Source organism: Marmota marmota, unplaced genomic scaffold (assembly GCF_001458135.2).
Source record: "Marmota marmota marmota unplaced genomic scaffold, marMar, whole genome shotgun sequence".
NCBI lineage: Eukaryota > Metazoa > Chordata > Mammalia > Rodentia > Sciuridae > Marmota > Marmota marmota.
The window spans coordinates 60,768,783-60,784,505 of NW_025999842.1; the positions used below are offsets into that span (position 1 = coordinate 60,768,783).

General features: G+C 34.4%; 1 protein-coding gene across 1 annotated transcript; it reads right to left on the reverse strand.

Moving 5' to 3' along the window:
• Positions 1–890: 890 nt before the first annotated feature.
• Fbxo30 (F-box protein 30) lies at positions 891–15,723 on the reverse strand. Its single transcript, XM_015502031.2, has 3 exons — positions 15,484–15,723; positions 6,170–8,225; positions 891–3,034 (listed from the first exon to the last, which is right to left on the reverse strand). Exons 2-3 carry the CDS (start codon positions 8,207–8,209, stop codon positions 2,831–2,833), a joined length of 2,244 nt encoding a protein of 747 aa, XP_015357517.1. The 5' UTR covers positions 8,210–8,225; positions 15,484–15,723; the 3' UTR covers positions 891–2,830.

A 15,723-nucleotide genomic window follows, 5' to 3' on the forward strand; every position in this document is an offset into this window, starting at 1 on the left:
AACTAAAATGTACTCTATTCTTGCCTTTGAACAGAAGAAACACCATAAAATACTAGTGAAGTTTAAAATACTAGTGACAAGTTTTTATACCCAATGTATTTTCTCATATGGCTCTAAGACTGAGACAACATATATAATTTAACTATTAACACAATCATTACTCTTAATTTTGGATTATACATTCGTACATACACATATATATCCATTCTAATAACACATCAGAGGGTAGAGATAGTATGTCTTCCTCTAAGATCTTATTTTTTTGTGTGCATCAGAATCACCTGGAGTCCTTGTTAAAACAGACCATTTGTTCTTACCCCAAGTGACATGTGAGGGGGAAAGGAACAGAGAGAAAAAGAGAGAATGAAAAGAGAGAGAAAAGAAAGAGCAAGCAAGCTATTAAGCAGTACTGGGAAAGGATAAAGAGAATAAAAGTGAATTTAGATATTTTCCTCCATTTTGATGCTTGCCCTTTATCTTTCTGGGTAGCAAAGACTTAAGCAATCAACAAAGACTTTGCAAATAAAAATCTACTAGGTCAACATACAAACCTCTTCGTGCTTAAGAGGACAAATAGGAAGTTCTGGTTTCAAGTTTTAGAAAAATAATCACACCACAATCTCTTAGCAGCCTTTTAATATCTCTAGATGGGCCTACTTTCAAGACACTCAAGGGGCAAAGAAAATTAACTAATAAGTTCTATATATTACAGAAAAATTTAGAGTTCACCAGTAAAACCTGAGCTAGCAATGATAATCAACCAGCAACTCCTGTAACACGCAGAAGAATCAACATTCCAGAAACAGTAAGACTGTGTTTTGAATTCATCAAACAAGTATTAAAATTTTATTTAAATGAAAGTTTTTCTTTTTAAGTTAATGAGACATATAAGGGGAAAATATTAATTTTATTAGAACTTAAACAAATGTTGCACAGAGAAAACATTTTAACAAAATGATATGGTGGCACAACAAAAAAGAGAACAGGGAAAGATGTGTAAAAGAAATATAAGGTGGAAAAATGTTAAATATTTCATGATTCAGTGTGGAAATAACAAATCTAAACCTAAAAACAATGGATTTTTAAAAGCACAACCATAAAACAAAAAGTTAATGCCTGTGCTAGGCTAACCACAAACACATTCTTCAGTAAAAGTTTAACAAAAAATACTACCTTATAGTATTTGATATCTCGTTTCTGACTTTTTCACAGAAATAGAGACTTCTTATGCCATTCAATCTCAGAATTAAAATGATAGTTAAGCACTGAGAAGTAAGTATTCTACTAATTAAAATGAGAGCTGAGGCAAAACAACTGATGAGTCTTTAATCCTATATTTTTGAACTATAATAAGAACTTGATCCAACCAAAACAAATCTTCAGCAATTCAAAATTCTTTACTGCCCAAGTAACACCTCTGCCCATCCTGATTGCCATATATGGGAATCATGGACCAGTGACCATAAAGCACTCTCAGGGACAAATGTAGGAAGTAAAAATATAATTCAACGTTGACATTTATAACCAGGAAGTGCATCACCATTTTAGCTTACCACATGCCAGAATTTACCTAAGACAAATTATTTAAGTATATGTCTCCATCTTTGCAATGTTTCCTAAATACTGATACAGCAAATTTATTCATTTTTAAAGTGACCACATCAAGTTAACAGTATAAAACTATAATAAAATACTTCAAGAATAGGCTTTTGAATATTTCTCTATCCTCCCTGGATCTTTTCATGAAGATACAACTCTTACTTTCTGGTAAAGAAGTGTATAGGAAATTAACTTGGAAATGTTTCAGAGAGATTGTCAAACTATGCAGGTCTCTGCTGGATATCTTACAAAGACAACATTAAATTCACATTTTTAAATGTCTTAAAACAATATAGACAATATAGCTGTATTTTTATAAACTACAAAAGGCAAAATTTTAAAATGCATATGAAAAAGTTAAGCCCTTTGCATTCTGAATATTTGAAATGTATTTGCAAAATATGCCAAATTCAAACTTAAAATGAGGTATATTTTTGTTCAAACATTAAATGTTTAGCAAATACACAATAACATGAATGGTTTCCAATTAAATTCACTGGCTTGTTTTTTGTTTGCATGTTTTTGCTTTAACCTGCCATAAAACACATGGCCACAAATCTCTGGATGTGGCATATAATAAAAAGGAAAGCTGCCTGTGGTCACTCTGTATAAGTTTTAAGAACATAAGATGAAAACATCTTTGTGAATTATCTTTAAAACATTATAAATAGCATTACCAAACACTAGTTGTAATTTTAAATATTATGTAAGTATACTGGAGATCATCTGTGCATCAATAATTGTCAGAGGGGAACAACCAGATAATAAAAAACTTTATAAGGATCTTAGGGCAGTGCTTAAGCAATTGAAAGTGTTCATCTGAAAAACCTATGCAGCAAAAATTTGAATCAAAGTTTTGCTTTTTTGATTGTGTGGGCTTAACCCATAGAAAACATGAGGAATAAATTGGTCAGGATCTTGCTAGTTTTAAGAAGCAAAACATTTAAGAACCAAAATATGCACACCATCAAAAATACTAATTCTGAAAATTATGTAACTAAGATTAAATCACCCTGTCCAGCAAGTTCCAAAAATGCCACACATTTCAAACATTAAGGCGATTATTTTTCCAACTAAACAGTACTTTATAAAAATATATATCACTTCAAAACATATATATACATAATGACATTACATTTATCTAGCTGTACTCTTTAATACATTAATAAAGTATCACATATTACAAAGAAATTATACTAGGTGTTTGCATGTGTATGCAGGTAGTTAGTTTTTAAAGTACAGGTTTTAAAACTGAGCGTAGTGAACGTCCTTCTTTAGTGAGTTCTCGAGTCACACACATACATGGCAATGGGATTGCTTCCTCCCGTTTCTCTATGATATTGTAACTGCATTTCTTCAAGTGGTCAGCCATGCTTAAGATGTCAGCAAATTTCCATTCATTAACTGAACAAAATGCAGTACTGAATCGCCATACCTAGAAGAGAACTCTACTTTAGATTTAAACAAATCAATTTACAGAAAATCAAAATGTATTTCTTGCTCTAACTGCATATATATCTTGTTAGAGAAACATCCAATATAAAGTTTCAAATAGTTACAAAATTTAAAAGTAAATCCATTTTCAAGTAAATTTGTCAAATTTATAAAGACAACTCACTTCTATGAGATAATGACTTCAATACATTTAATAAACAACCCCTCCCCCCCAAAAAAGAACAAAACCCAACATTAAAAATCACTTCCAACCTGGCTTACTGGACAATTTTTTAAAAATCATAACTTCATAAATTCAAGGTCACTTCCCAGAATAATATCTACTATGCATTATTCTTTTCCATCTATTCAATTGCCTACACAGAACTACACATGGTCTGGATATACTGAATAGTGTTTCGTTTCTTTTCATGTTCTTCTCCCATTCCTATTACACCACAAAGTGTAGTAAAAATCACTTATCTTTCCACTACTCAAGAATACTGAAGGTACCTAGTAATACTCAGAAACACATTTGTTGAAATGCTTCTAAAAATTTACATATAGTTCCTATAAAAGGGATCCTATTTTCATTAAAAATGTGTCTTTAACTAAAAATGTGTCTTTGTTAAAAATACGTTTTAGGGCAAAATGCTAACCTACCATCTGTGTACATATGTCTATTGGTAAAAATATGGGCACTCCCTGTTTTTTCCCTAGTCAGCAGCCCAGGCCCAGAAGCACTAACATCTTATTAGTGCAGCAATGACCACTGTGACCCCATCTCATCATTACAATTGAAAACAAAGCCACCCAAACAAAAGTAATAAGCATGAGAGCAGAATAAGGGAGACACGTAATCATGAATCAGACAGGCAGGTCTAGGTATCCTAGCTAAGTTTATCAACAGGCCAATGTTTAGTTAGAGAACACAGAATGTAATTGTCCCTTGGTATCTGTGGGAGATTGGTTCTAGGACCCTTCCTTGCAAGAACCCAAAATCTGTGATGCTCAGGTCCCTTCTATAAAATGGTATAGCAATGACTGTTGTGGTCCCCTTATATAAAGATAATTAAAAACAAAGCTACTGACTTGCACAAATTATGTATTGATTCCTCATCTGCTAAGTAGGGATAGTGGATTAAATAAGTTAATGAAAGTAATGATGTATACTATATACCATATTATACGTGGAGATGTGGATATTAGAGATAGTATATTCAAAGACCTTAGCAAGAAAGAAAACACACCAGGAAACAATAAGCATGTCAATCTTGACTGGAATGCAAAGTAACAAGAAGAAACTGAAGAGGTAAGGATGAAATTATGAAGTTTTTAATGTTTTATTAAGGACTTGGCCTCTATCCCAGGGGAAATGGCAAATATTAAAGAGTTTTAAGCATTGCAATAACAGTATAAAAACTGTATTATGAAAGTATGAATATTCTAACTCTTGTATAGATAATATGTTGGAGTGGGGCCCAATTGGAGGAGGAAGCCCCACAGGAGGAAGCTGTAGTATTAATCCAGGAGAGAATCAAAGCTTAGACTGAACTAGGAAAATGGCAGTGAAAGAGAAGAAAACATAGGACTTCAAAATTACCTAGATATGGCAAAAAAGGGGGAAAATATCAGTCAAGCCTATCTCCCAGATCCCTGGTTTAGGCAAGTTGGTATACTATGATGCCACTCTGAGATTAAGAAGAGTAGGGGAGTAGAGTGAATTGGACATGTTGAGTCTGCATAAACTGTGGGGTAATCAAGGAGAGATGTCCAGCAGAAGCTTGTGTAGTGGGGTCTGGAGCTCAGTAGAGAAAAAGGTCAGTTTATAGACATGTGAGTAATCTGCGTAAATGATGGCAATTTAGAAGACTAGATGAGATCTCGATAGGAGTTTTAAAATCTCCAGAAGACATTCTATCCTTTTTGTTAACACCAGTGAAGAAGGATTAAAAAAAAGCCAGACATAGAGTTCTATCCCAAAGGGGAGAGAGATACCAAATCATCCAGAAAACAAAAACACACAGAAACACTGAGCTAATGAAGCTTTCTGCCACCGTAATTACCTTTTGGCAAAAATCATAAAACAATTTGTGTGTTCATTTATTGGTCAAAAATCCTCAAGAGAACAGAGAAGTAGCTGATGGAGAATTCAGCAAAGTTGGAGCAACAAGTAAAAGACAAAAGCTAAGGGTGCTAAAAATAAAGTAATCAGAAATTTGACTACTATACAACCAAATGTTTCATTTATCAAAATTGTTTCTACTTTATAAAATGTGAAGTTTCATATTATAAGTGTTCTAAAATGAAAACCACCTTTAATCACAGATATCTGTAATACCTTTTCTCTCCCATGGGATAGTGCCTCAAATACAAGGTAGACAAAAGTCGAGTACTATAAGAGAGAAATGGTGGAGCCCAGACTTGTTTTAGATATGTCTAAATCTCTAGCTCCAGTTCTCAGTGTGTTACTCTTTTGTACTGTACTAAATTCAGTCTCCACCCACAATATCAAATTCTATTGCTCTATCTTTATCTTATCTCACTTCAGCCTAAGACACTTTCTCATCCATCCACTCATATCCCCTGGCCCCTTAACACTCCCCTGGTCACTTACTAGAATGAATATAGCAATAGCTGTGCCTTTTTCTCATCTCTCTCCATTTGGATTCCATGTGAAACAACCAAGTCCCAATAAAGAAACTGCTAAGAATGGAAAGAAACTGACCAACTGACAAAGTAAGAAAAACCCTTCTCCTAGCTTCTTCCATTGTCTAATGGTGACAGTGTTTCAGATAGAGGCCAAATTTAAAAAGAGGGTAAATGAAGGAAGTTATTACAGAAGAATTGAGGGGGTACAGAAGAGCTCACCTGAAGAAACAGAAGTGGCCTTTGCCATATTAGATTAGAATCTATATTTAGGAAACAAATTTCTGCAATAAATTTGTGATTATCACAATTCTAACTATTCTAGTTCTTCATTAATTATCACTTTAAAAATGTGTCATTATATTAACTTAGTAAATTTTAAGGATGATCAATTTTTCAACAAGCTATTAACTATAGCAATTCAGCAGCATTAAAGTGCCTACTTCATGTCCAATAAAGAAATTGACACAATTAAGATTAAACTAACCTTTTCCTTTATCTGCCATGATGAATTTCCTTCTGGATACTTCTTTTTCCCCCACTGCAGTATGACCATTCCACGAGACTGAAGCAGACTGCCACACACATCCCTCATTAACCTGGACACACATGAGAGCTGGCATAAACTGAAGCCATCGAGAAAGCCTGCAATATGTTGTAGGACCTCAAAGGGAAGACTACTTAGATGGTCATTATGTAATCCCAACACACAGTTTCTAGAAGGTTCTACTAATACTGTAGATACACATGGCTGAACTCCAAATGACCTCAAATGACGGTCATGTATAATCTTTGCTCCTTGTGTTGATGGACAAAATCTACGCTGAGAATAAGTACAACCATAATAGGCTAAAGGGCACCGCTGTTCCATCCAGCCATTGAGTCCAGCATGAATGTCACCATGTACATTCTTAAAATGTGAAGAAAATTCTTTTCTTCTAAATAACTGTCCACACACAAAGGTAAACATTGAACGCTGCTTAGGTTGATACCTAGCAACACATTCCAATACTAAATCCAACCCAAGTGTCTGAAAAGGACTTGGATTTGAAAGCTGGGGATTGGCATGATCACAAGCTGAAGCTGAAGCTATTTCCCCAACCATTGTATTTGTAGCTAATATTGCAGATGGAAGCGAAAAAGTCTGCGTCCCAAAGTCAATATGATATACATCAACCATGCGACTATCAGATATACCCCTCCCACCTGGAGAATCTCCTAGACAGAACAGTAATGCTGCTGTAATCAGATCTATTCCTTGGAGGCCCATAGGATCTTCAGCAACTTCCAAATCTGATGTATCTACTGCTTTATCTTCTTTTGGTTTAGACCAACATGAATTAGAAAGAAATTTGAATGAAGGAGCATGACTGAAAGATAAGACATCCACATTCCTCAAGTCCCCTAAGTCTACTTTTCTCCAATACAGTCCTCCTTCATCTTCATCATCTGGCATGAGGATATGCTGAACGGTGCCATTAGGTAAAGCACTGGAGGGTTTTACTTCTCTAAGTTGTGCTGCTACTGAAAGTGAACTGGAAGATTCTGCAGTACCATCTGATGCCACACATTCTCCATTTGTTAAGCTACTTTGTTTTGAATCAACTTGAAAATTCTGATCCTGGTCTTTGACCTGTGTACATACATTTTCCAAAGGAAAGCCATTACAAAGAACAGAAGTGCCATAAGAACCTGCATTCAAGTCACACAATAAATCACTTGAACCATTTTGCTCAGACTGGGCATTCTGACTTATGCCAGTATGGTCGATTCCACCTACTGCCCCTATCTCATCCTCATAAGGATGATCCTGGTCTTTCAAGTTTCTATCCTGCAAACTTTCTCTGTCATTTTGTTCTTCATTCATTTCATCTGGGGTAGTATGAAGACTTGTATTTAACATGCCAATGTCTCTTGTGGCAGTATTCAAGATATCTAAAGCAGCAGCCAAACTTCTGGTTGTTTCTACAGTAGCTTGATAAAGTGCACCATAAGATTCTTCATCAACAGATACCAAACCATTAGCATGTGGTATTTCAGAGACACTGGATTTAACTGAGATTTGTTCTCTAGGTTCAGATACTTTATCAGTAGCTTTTGACATCATGGTGGCTACTTTGAGAGATTCTAAGAGCATCCTTTGGTCTTGAAGAGCCAAGGCCATATCTAATTGAGCCACTTCATCAACATCTCTGCTTAGATTTTCATATGATTTCCGGTCCGCATAACTAACTGGCCATCGGTTCCATTCCATAGTACAGCATACCACACTTGCAGGACACATTTCAAGATGTTCAGCAACTTTATTTCGGGTCATGGTAAAAGGACATCCAAAGTCACTATTTAAGCAAGGCACTCGTTCAAATGGACACAGAAGTCGGTGCTCATTAGCTTTACAAGAATGGAAAACTGCTCCACAAACCAAAGGACAACCAATCAAATCACAGGAAATCCCAGGCTCTGGTCTGGTCATACACCGTCTACTGACACAATTCACACAGTGTGAATGCTGCAGCTCCTCCTCCATAATGGTCAGTCCAGCTCTAGTGTTAAAATAAAAGAGAAAAGAAGTTAGACAAAAAGTGGTTGATTTTCAAACTGCTCAATAATATAAATTAAATCACTGATTCATCGTATCTTATTTAAAGATATATCTAAACATATTTAATTAATTTTATATTTAATCAATATATCTTGAAAGAACTTAAGAACTTCAAGTAACATTTGAGTATTTTAAAATGTCATAAAGAAAGTAGTGACATGTGGGAAGTATACAGCATGTAAAAATATACATAAAAAGCATATTATGTCTTTCAAAATAATACTTAAATTATAGTACTGTGTAGTATATAAATTAATACCAATAACAAGTTAATGTGTACTTCAACTTTCAGATTTTAGAGGCTGCTTTAGTTTTTGCTTTCCTTCCTTTTCTTTTTTATAATTTTCCCAGTGTTGGGGACTAAACCCAGGGCCTTATACACACTAGGCACACACTCTACCAAGGAGCTAAACCCCCAGCCCAGCTTTTACCTTTTTAAAGCGATTGTGATATGCCTGATATTGCAGAGACATATTCATATTCCATACTCATTTCAATTTCATTACTATTACCAGTCAAAACTTTACTATAAGTTTTCTTTTTATTCTTCTAAATATATGAATTAACGTACAATTAAATCTACTAATCTCTCCTTCTACATATGCCTAATAAATTCTCTAACAAATTAACAGGGTAAGGCTTAATTAAAATACACAGAGAATTTATCAAGAAAATAAAAGTTCTAGCTCAAGCTCTGTATCTGTGGGTAAAACACTTCTAAAGACCTCAGTTTCCATTCATTCATTACATCTATTTATTGTTTAGATACTCTGTCCTAGGCACTGCATTGGTGTGGCAACAAAGATTTACTGAAAAATTTTTTTACTGTTTTTTTTTTTGGGGGGGGTATGGGGTCTTGCTATGTTGACCAGACTGGCTCCTGAGAAATTACAGATGTGTGCTATCATGACCATTTTTCAATATAAAGACTAGTAAATCATAGAGCCTTTTCTCAACAGCAGGAGGTTGGTGACAGTAAAAATCCTATCACATTTATAAAATAATCAGTATGGATAGGGGTTAGAGAAGAATGCACAGTCTTGAAAGATGAATTGTCTTTAAGTATGGATCAGTAAACTGGTAAGGGAGGCATTCCATGCTAAAATAATAGCCTGTGCAACTGAAAAGAAGCATGAATTGACAAAATATATTAACTCTTCCTAGTATTGTTGGGTCAAGGTAAAATATAAGGTAGAGCAACGAGGCCAGGTGGGAATAAGGCAAATCATGAGAACTATATGCTACTCTAGGGAGTTCAGATTTCTAGTACTTGTAAAATAATATCAAGACATTACAGATATTTAATGGTCTTTCTTGCTTTTTAAAGCTAGTATAGAAAGCATAAGCACATTTAATTATAAGTGAGCTTATTCAATGAATTTTCTATAATTAACTTTTTTATTGGTTTTTGTTAGTAAAAACAAAGTATACCATATTCCTTTTGCCACCATTCTTATTTGCTACTCAACCACATGTTCAGAAAGAAAAAAAAAAAAATCTTCTAATCTCCCATACATTGCTGAAACCTCTTATGTGGCTTTATTGTTACTACTCCTCAATAAAACTGCTCTATTGAGATCCTCCTAAAATTAAAGGGCTTTTTTTTTTCCTCAGACCCCCATCGTCCCTGGCCCTAACATTATAATGACTAACCCCTTCTTTTTGAACAGTTATCTTTCTTTACTTTACATGCTGTGTACACTTCTCCAGTTTCCTAACTCTCTGGCTATTCTTTAGTCTTCTCTTAAAAATTACTCTTCTTCAGGGTTCCAAATTATTCAATGTATACATTTCTCCATTCATTCTATAAATTCTTTCATTTTTTCGCAAGTCTCTATTATCAGTCATATGCAGAAAACTAATTTATACATCCTGCTCAGACACCTCTTCCCAACTTCAGACCTCTCTTGCTAATTATTTATTATGTGTTTGTGCTTGTGGATGGTATGGAAAACTCAACTCTATTATTTCCCAAATTAAATTACATTGTAGTATTTAATTCTCTAGAGAAGAAACAGATTCTTAACCCATTTTCTTCACTCATGAGTAAAGAGTTACTGCTAGTTCTCTGGGGTTTTTTCCAATAAATTCTATCTTGGTTCCAAGTGGCTAAAGTAATTGCTCCCCAAAATGCTACATCTTTTTCTCCAGTTGAAGCTTGATTCTAAAGGAGCTTTTCCTAATTAGGAATGTTCAGAGTTGATATTATGATATTCAATGATATCATGACAAAAAGGTACACATTCAACACCAACACTATGTTTTTACATTGTTTTTAAATTACAAATTATGAATTAAATACTTATTTTTACTCAAAATATTTATAGGCAAGTATATAACCTATAAATTAAAAATAGGCATGCTAAAAGAATCATAATAGAATGACAAGTTAATGATAACAAATGCTTGTAATTTAAGCAGATATTCACAGAAACTTTAATAAGAGGACAATCTTACTGAGGGTCACACTTTGAAAACAGCTGTAGCTGTCTTATTTTGTAACAACTAGACCAAGTTCATCCCACATGCTGAAAGTTATAAGCTTGACTGCTACTAAGAGAGAAACCTAAAAACAAACAATTTCAACTGAAGTGACCACTGCTCTAAAGACTTGTAGGGACAGTTGATGTTATACTACACACCATCACAGGACGACACCAAGCAGAACACATCTTAAAATTCAATTCAAAAGTATTTAAAATAGCAACTGCTGAAATCCTGAGTTAAACAGCAACAACTTTCAAAAGGAAAGTAGAGGGTTCTCAAGCTTCAAAATAACTAGCCTCTTTTACACTATTCCTCTCTGAATAAGAATATAAACAATAAAAATAATGGAAAAAGAAAGAATCCATAGCTACAAGTCCATAATGCTTATTATGTATTGAAATAGACTTAGAAGAAAAAGAGAACACTATTTATTTTACTTTATCCTTCTTTGCATATATTAAGTCTCTAAATCCTCATAATGACCCAGAGAAAACAGGTTCAGAAGTGACTTGCCCAAGGACATTGACCTGGTTAAGTGGCAGAGACGGCAGCACTTAAATCTGTATCTGATCAATATACAAGGGCAATAAGACATGTTTCCTTATTAAAGTTTAAGAAAATAAGGCAGCTCTTCAGTAACTAGTTTCAATTTTAAGATGTTATTTGCGGAACGGAGATTACACAACTTTACTTGTGGTTTATTCCAACACTTAATCACCCTGTGGTCAAGAAAGTCTTTTTGGTCCTTTCTAATTATAAAAGCATATTACTTTGCTTTGAATGTATGTGTTTAAAATTATTTTTAAACTAATTTACATTGGTAAGGTTCAACATAAACATATGAAACACTATTAACTTAATAATTCTCAAAATAACTTTACAAAGGAGCAATCACATTAAATTTCATTTTACAATTAAATATATTAAGAATAAGAAAATATAACAGTCATGCTGGGGAGCATTCTGGGGAGAGAGCCCTCAGCTTCAAAATTTAAAGCTTTCCCAGATCCATCTTCTTTTTAATCAGGATTGCTGGCCATCAAATTAAAAACATCTTCATAAAATATTACACAACTACTCATAAATCCTGTGAAACAGGTTTAAAATCATCAATCCCTGATTTCTCAGTGGAACAGTGACAGAGCAGGTCCAATTAGAAAACATGTTGCTCAAATTAAAGGATTCAAGTTCAAGATGAGTTTAATTTGAAACAATGTTTTTTTGAAAAATCTATTTCCAATCAGGATTTTTACCTGCCAAATCACATCTTTACTAATTTACACTTAAATATGAGTTAGTGGAAAGTTTTACTAGACTAAAAACTACTTGTAAACAATGAAATGCAACTATTTGTAAACAATAAAATGCTTTACAATATTTTTATTTATTTATTTATTTATTTTGTCTAACAGACATTCCTTGCCAACTCATACTCTGTGGCTGACAAGCAATCCTTAAAAATAGTTTTAAGACATGGCATTTTCCCATACAATAAAATGAGAGCTGGTCATTTAAAGCATAGAGATAGTGCCCCCCAATATTTTTTCAAATTCATCCAAATGCATATGGAAATAAGTAAATGAAGAATTGTAAACCTGCATGATTTTAAATTATGCTAATGTACTCAAAACAGATGACTACCTCAGGGCTGTTCTTATTGTCTGCTCATCTCCTAAACAGACACAGATACACAGGCTTCCCCTCCCCACATCATGCTAACTCAACTCTTTGGTCTCTGCTTTAATATTACCTTTCTATGTACCCCAAAGCAAGGTAGGATCCCTTACTATGTGTGTTCATTATACAGCTGCACTTTCCCTGATAATACTAATGACAACTCAAAGGAAATCATTATTCTGTTTACTATCTCTCTCCACAAGAAAACTATAAGGCCTTTGAAAGTCAGGACCATCTCTGTCTAATTCATTCTTGTTTTCTCTGCATTCAAAACTCTGCCTTGATTACAGATTCATGTAAACACGGGTATGAAAAATTATGATAAAAGAAAATAGTAAAATGGGGTTCCAAAACAAAGAAAAGGAAATATCTACCTCCCAGTTGTTCTATTATTTTAATTCCCTAATCAGCCTAGCAGGCTAGTTATTGGGACAATAAAAAGGCACCAGGTTCGAAAATAAAAATAGGTATATGTCTGCATATGCTCAGATGCCATAGTAAGGTACAAGGTGAGGAAAAACTCAAAATAGGAAGAACATCAGCCTACTGTTTAATATTACAATTAACATGGTATTAGATAAAATAAAAATCTACTTAAACAATAACATGCTGTTCCAATGTAGGGCTGATGTGGAAACAGATGTGTTCCATTAATCAACCATTATTACAAGAAAGTTCATAATTGAAATTTCAAATTTAGCAATCAGTTCATCTTTGCATAGTCAGAGGTATTAATGTACAATAAGTACAAATACTTGCTGAATGATTTGCTTATCAGGTACACTCACAGTTTTAAAGATCAAAGTAAATCTACACCTTTGCAGGACATGGTATTCACTGTTTTAAAAAGCAGGCAGGGTGGGGGTTGTAGCTCAGTGGTAGTGTTTTTGCCCTGTTTTGCAGGGTCCTAGGTTCAATTCCTAGCACTGAAATTAATTAATTAAGTAATTTAAAAAGGGGGAAGTGGAGGTGGCTAACCAAGATAAGAAATATACTGTAGTTCAATTCTCACCTCAAAGCACATGCTCCCATTCCAAATTGGCTTACAGGTTACAAGGTATATTCTTTTATTAAACTTTGATCCTGGCTTTTTAAAATTTTTCTTCAAGTGTTTATCCTTCCAAATATGATATAATCAAAACATACGTCTTCCATTTCTAAATATGGTCATGGTCATGAACAGCTCATTCCAAAGTGAAAGTTCTAACTACTTACAATGTTCTCCACTAAATAAACAAATGAAATTATAATAGACTTACATCAGAAATTGAAATAATATTAGTAACTATTTAATACTCAGACGAGAGCCTAATTGAGTTGATACTTAGATAAAAATAATCCACCCAAATGCGAAAACTCAGTTTATTAAGATGGGTATCATGGTACAGGGAATGGGCTTACAAGGAATCTTAGTTTTTTGACCTTGAGGCAACTAATCTGCTCTGAAAATAATCTAGAACTCTGTGAAGTTTGGTTACAATTACATGTGTGTCCAACAGGATATAAACATGTAGGTCTCAGAAACAGATGCAATCCACTTTACAAAATAGCGACATTTAAATAAAGTTTTATGTATAATTATTTTTATGTGGTCGTTTAAACTTACAAAACTTACTAAATGCAGTTTGTGAGGAAGTACTATACTCCCGCAGGTCTGGAGTTAACATTACTCAGTGTTTAAAAAAAAAAAAAAGATTTTTTTTGGTAAAAGACTTTTTTAATTGAGGTGTGCTTGTCTGTATCTAACATCCACCTACAGCTACCTACAATACAGAAGCAACTAGTCCAAAGTGAATCTCATCTATTTTATCTCAATGAACTTGAATTAAATATTTTATATAGGCTGACTCAAGACTTTATCATCAAAGTGTTGTACAACTACAATGCCATTCTACAGTAAAATGCTCAGCAAGTACTAACTCCTTTTATCAACATAAGCAGCCTGGGAAACTCATTTAAAGACTATTCAAAATGATATGGAATACCATAGTTTATCCTATGTGAAAAATTATATCTTAGAAACATGTTTTATCAAATAGTAAACACATGCCTATTTTAGTGACCTTAAGTTACTAAAGGCAGAATCTCAAAATGTTAACAATTATTTATATAGTATTGCTTTTTAATGCTATTTTATTTGGGCACAGCATTAGGGGGAAAAATAAAAAGTCCTCCAATGCTAAACCTATATAGAGAAGCAATGGCTTGAAATTAATACCCAGAACGATTAAGATACATAGGCAAACTTCAGTTTTCTTATTCACAAAATTCCACCCACTTCTACTAGAATCACACACACACACACACACACAAATGGTTTATTTGACCACATTAAAGCCTCAGGTTAAAAAAAAAAAAACTGGCAATTTAAGAAATTAGCAAAACACCATATTATCACCAATTAAATTTCTACAGTGAGAAACAGTGACTAAGCATAAATAAGAGTGATGCAGCGAAAACTGTACACTGAAATTTACCCCTTAAAAAAATCCTAAAAGTCTATTTTATGCTACTCTTCCTTTTGCCAAGTCGACAACTTCACTACTTTGGAAACCCTTACAGGAGGAGCAAAGGCAAAACATGTTAATATAATTTTCTGGGTCTCTAAAGAGTACAACACAGTACTGAGATTTAGAAAGTTTTAAGTTTTTTATTAAGAGTTTTAAGTTAACCTACACTGATATCAGAATGCCCATAAATAACTTCATCTTGGATCACAGTCAATAAAGTAACCATGGAATAAAAGGTCAATTCCTTCCCAAGCATCTTGACTTAACAACAGCGCTCAGAAAGAAAAACAAGAGAAAGGGAGAGAGGAATGGAGTACTGGAGCCGTGGTAAACACGGACTGCTCGGTCACGTTAAGGGACATTCACAGACTACTTAGAATCCACCACGCGTTCCGCGTCCCCCTTCCAAGGAGCAGGACACGGCACAAATAACCCCGCAGGTCTGGAAAACCAAGAAGTTCCCCTTTAATAAGGACCGACGCTAAGGCAGATCCTCCCGCTTCCAAGAATGGAAAAGTTACCAACTTCTCTCATCCCGCGGAGACAGTTGATGATGCCTCCCAGTCTCACTTAACCCGTTTGTCCCCAAAGAACACAAGTTTCTAGGAGACAAAAGGAAAGCTGCTGGGTTTTCGAGGTCCTCGGACTTCGCTAAGTTACACTCCCCGCTCGCCCTTCCTCTGCACGCAGACACCAACAGAGGTGCCCGGGGTCGGCGCCCGGGGCTCGGGTCGCCATTTGCCGACCGCCTCAACGGCCGGCCAC

Excerpts from the sequence above, each read along its gene's own strand:
- Fbxo30 (XM_015502031.2), bottom strand. The coding sequence starts at position 8,209 with ATGGAGGAGGAGCTGCAGCATTCACACTGTGTGAATTGTGTCAGTAGA. Across the intron at positions 3,035-6,169 it reads CATGGCAGATAAAGGAAAAG|GTATGGCGATTCAGTACTGC; the intron begins GTTAGTTTAATC and ends GTTCTCTTCTAG.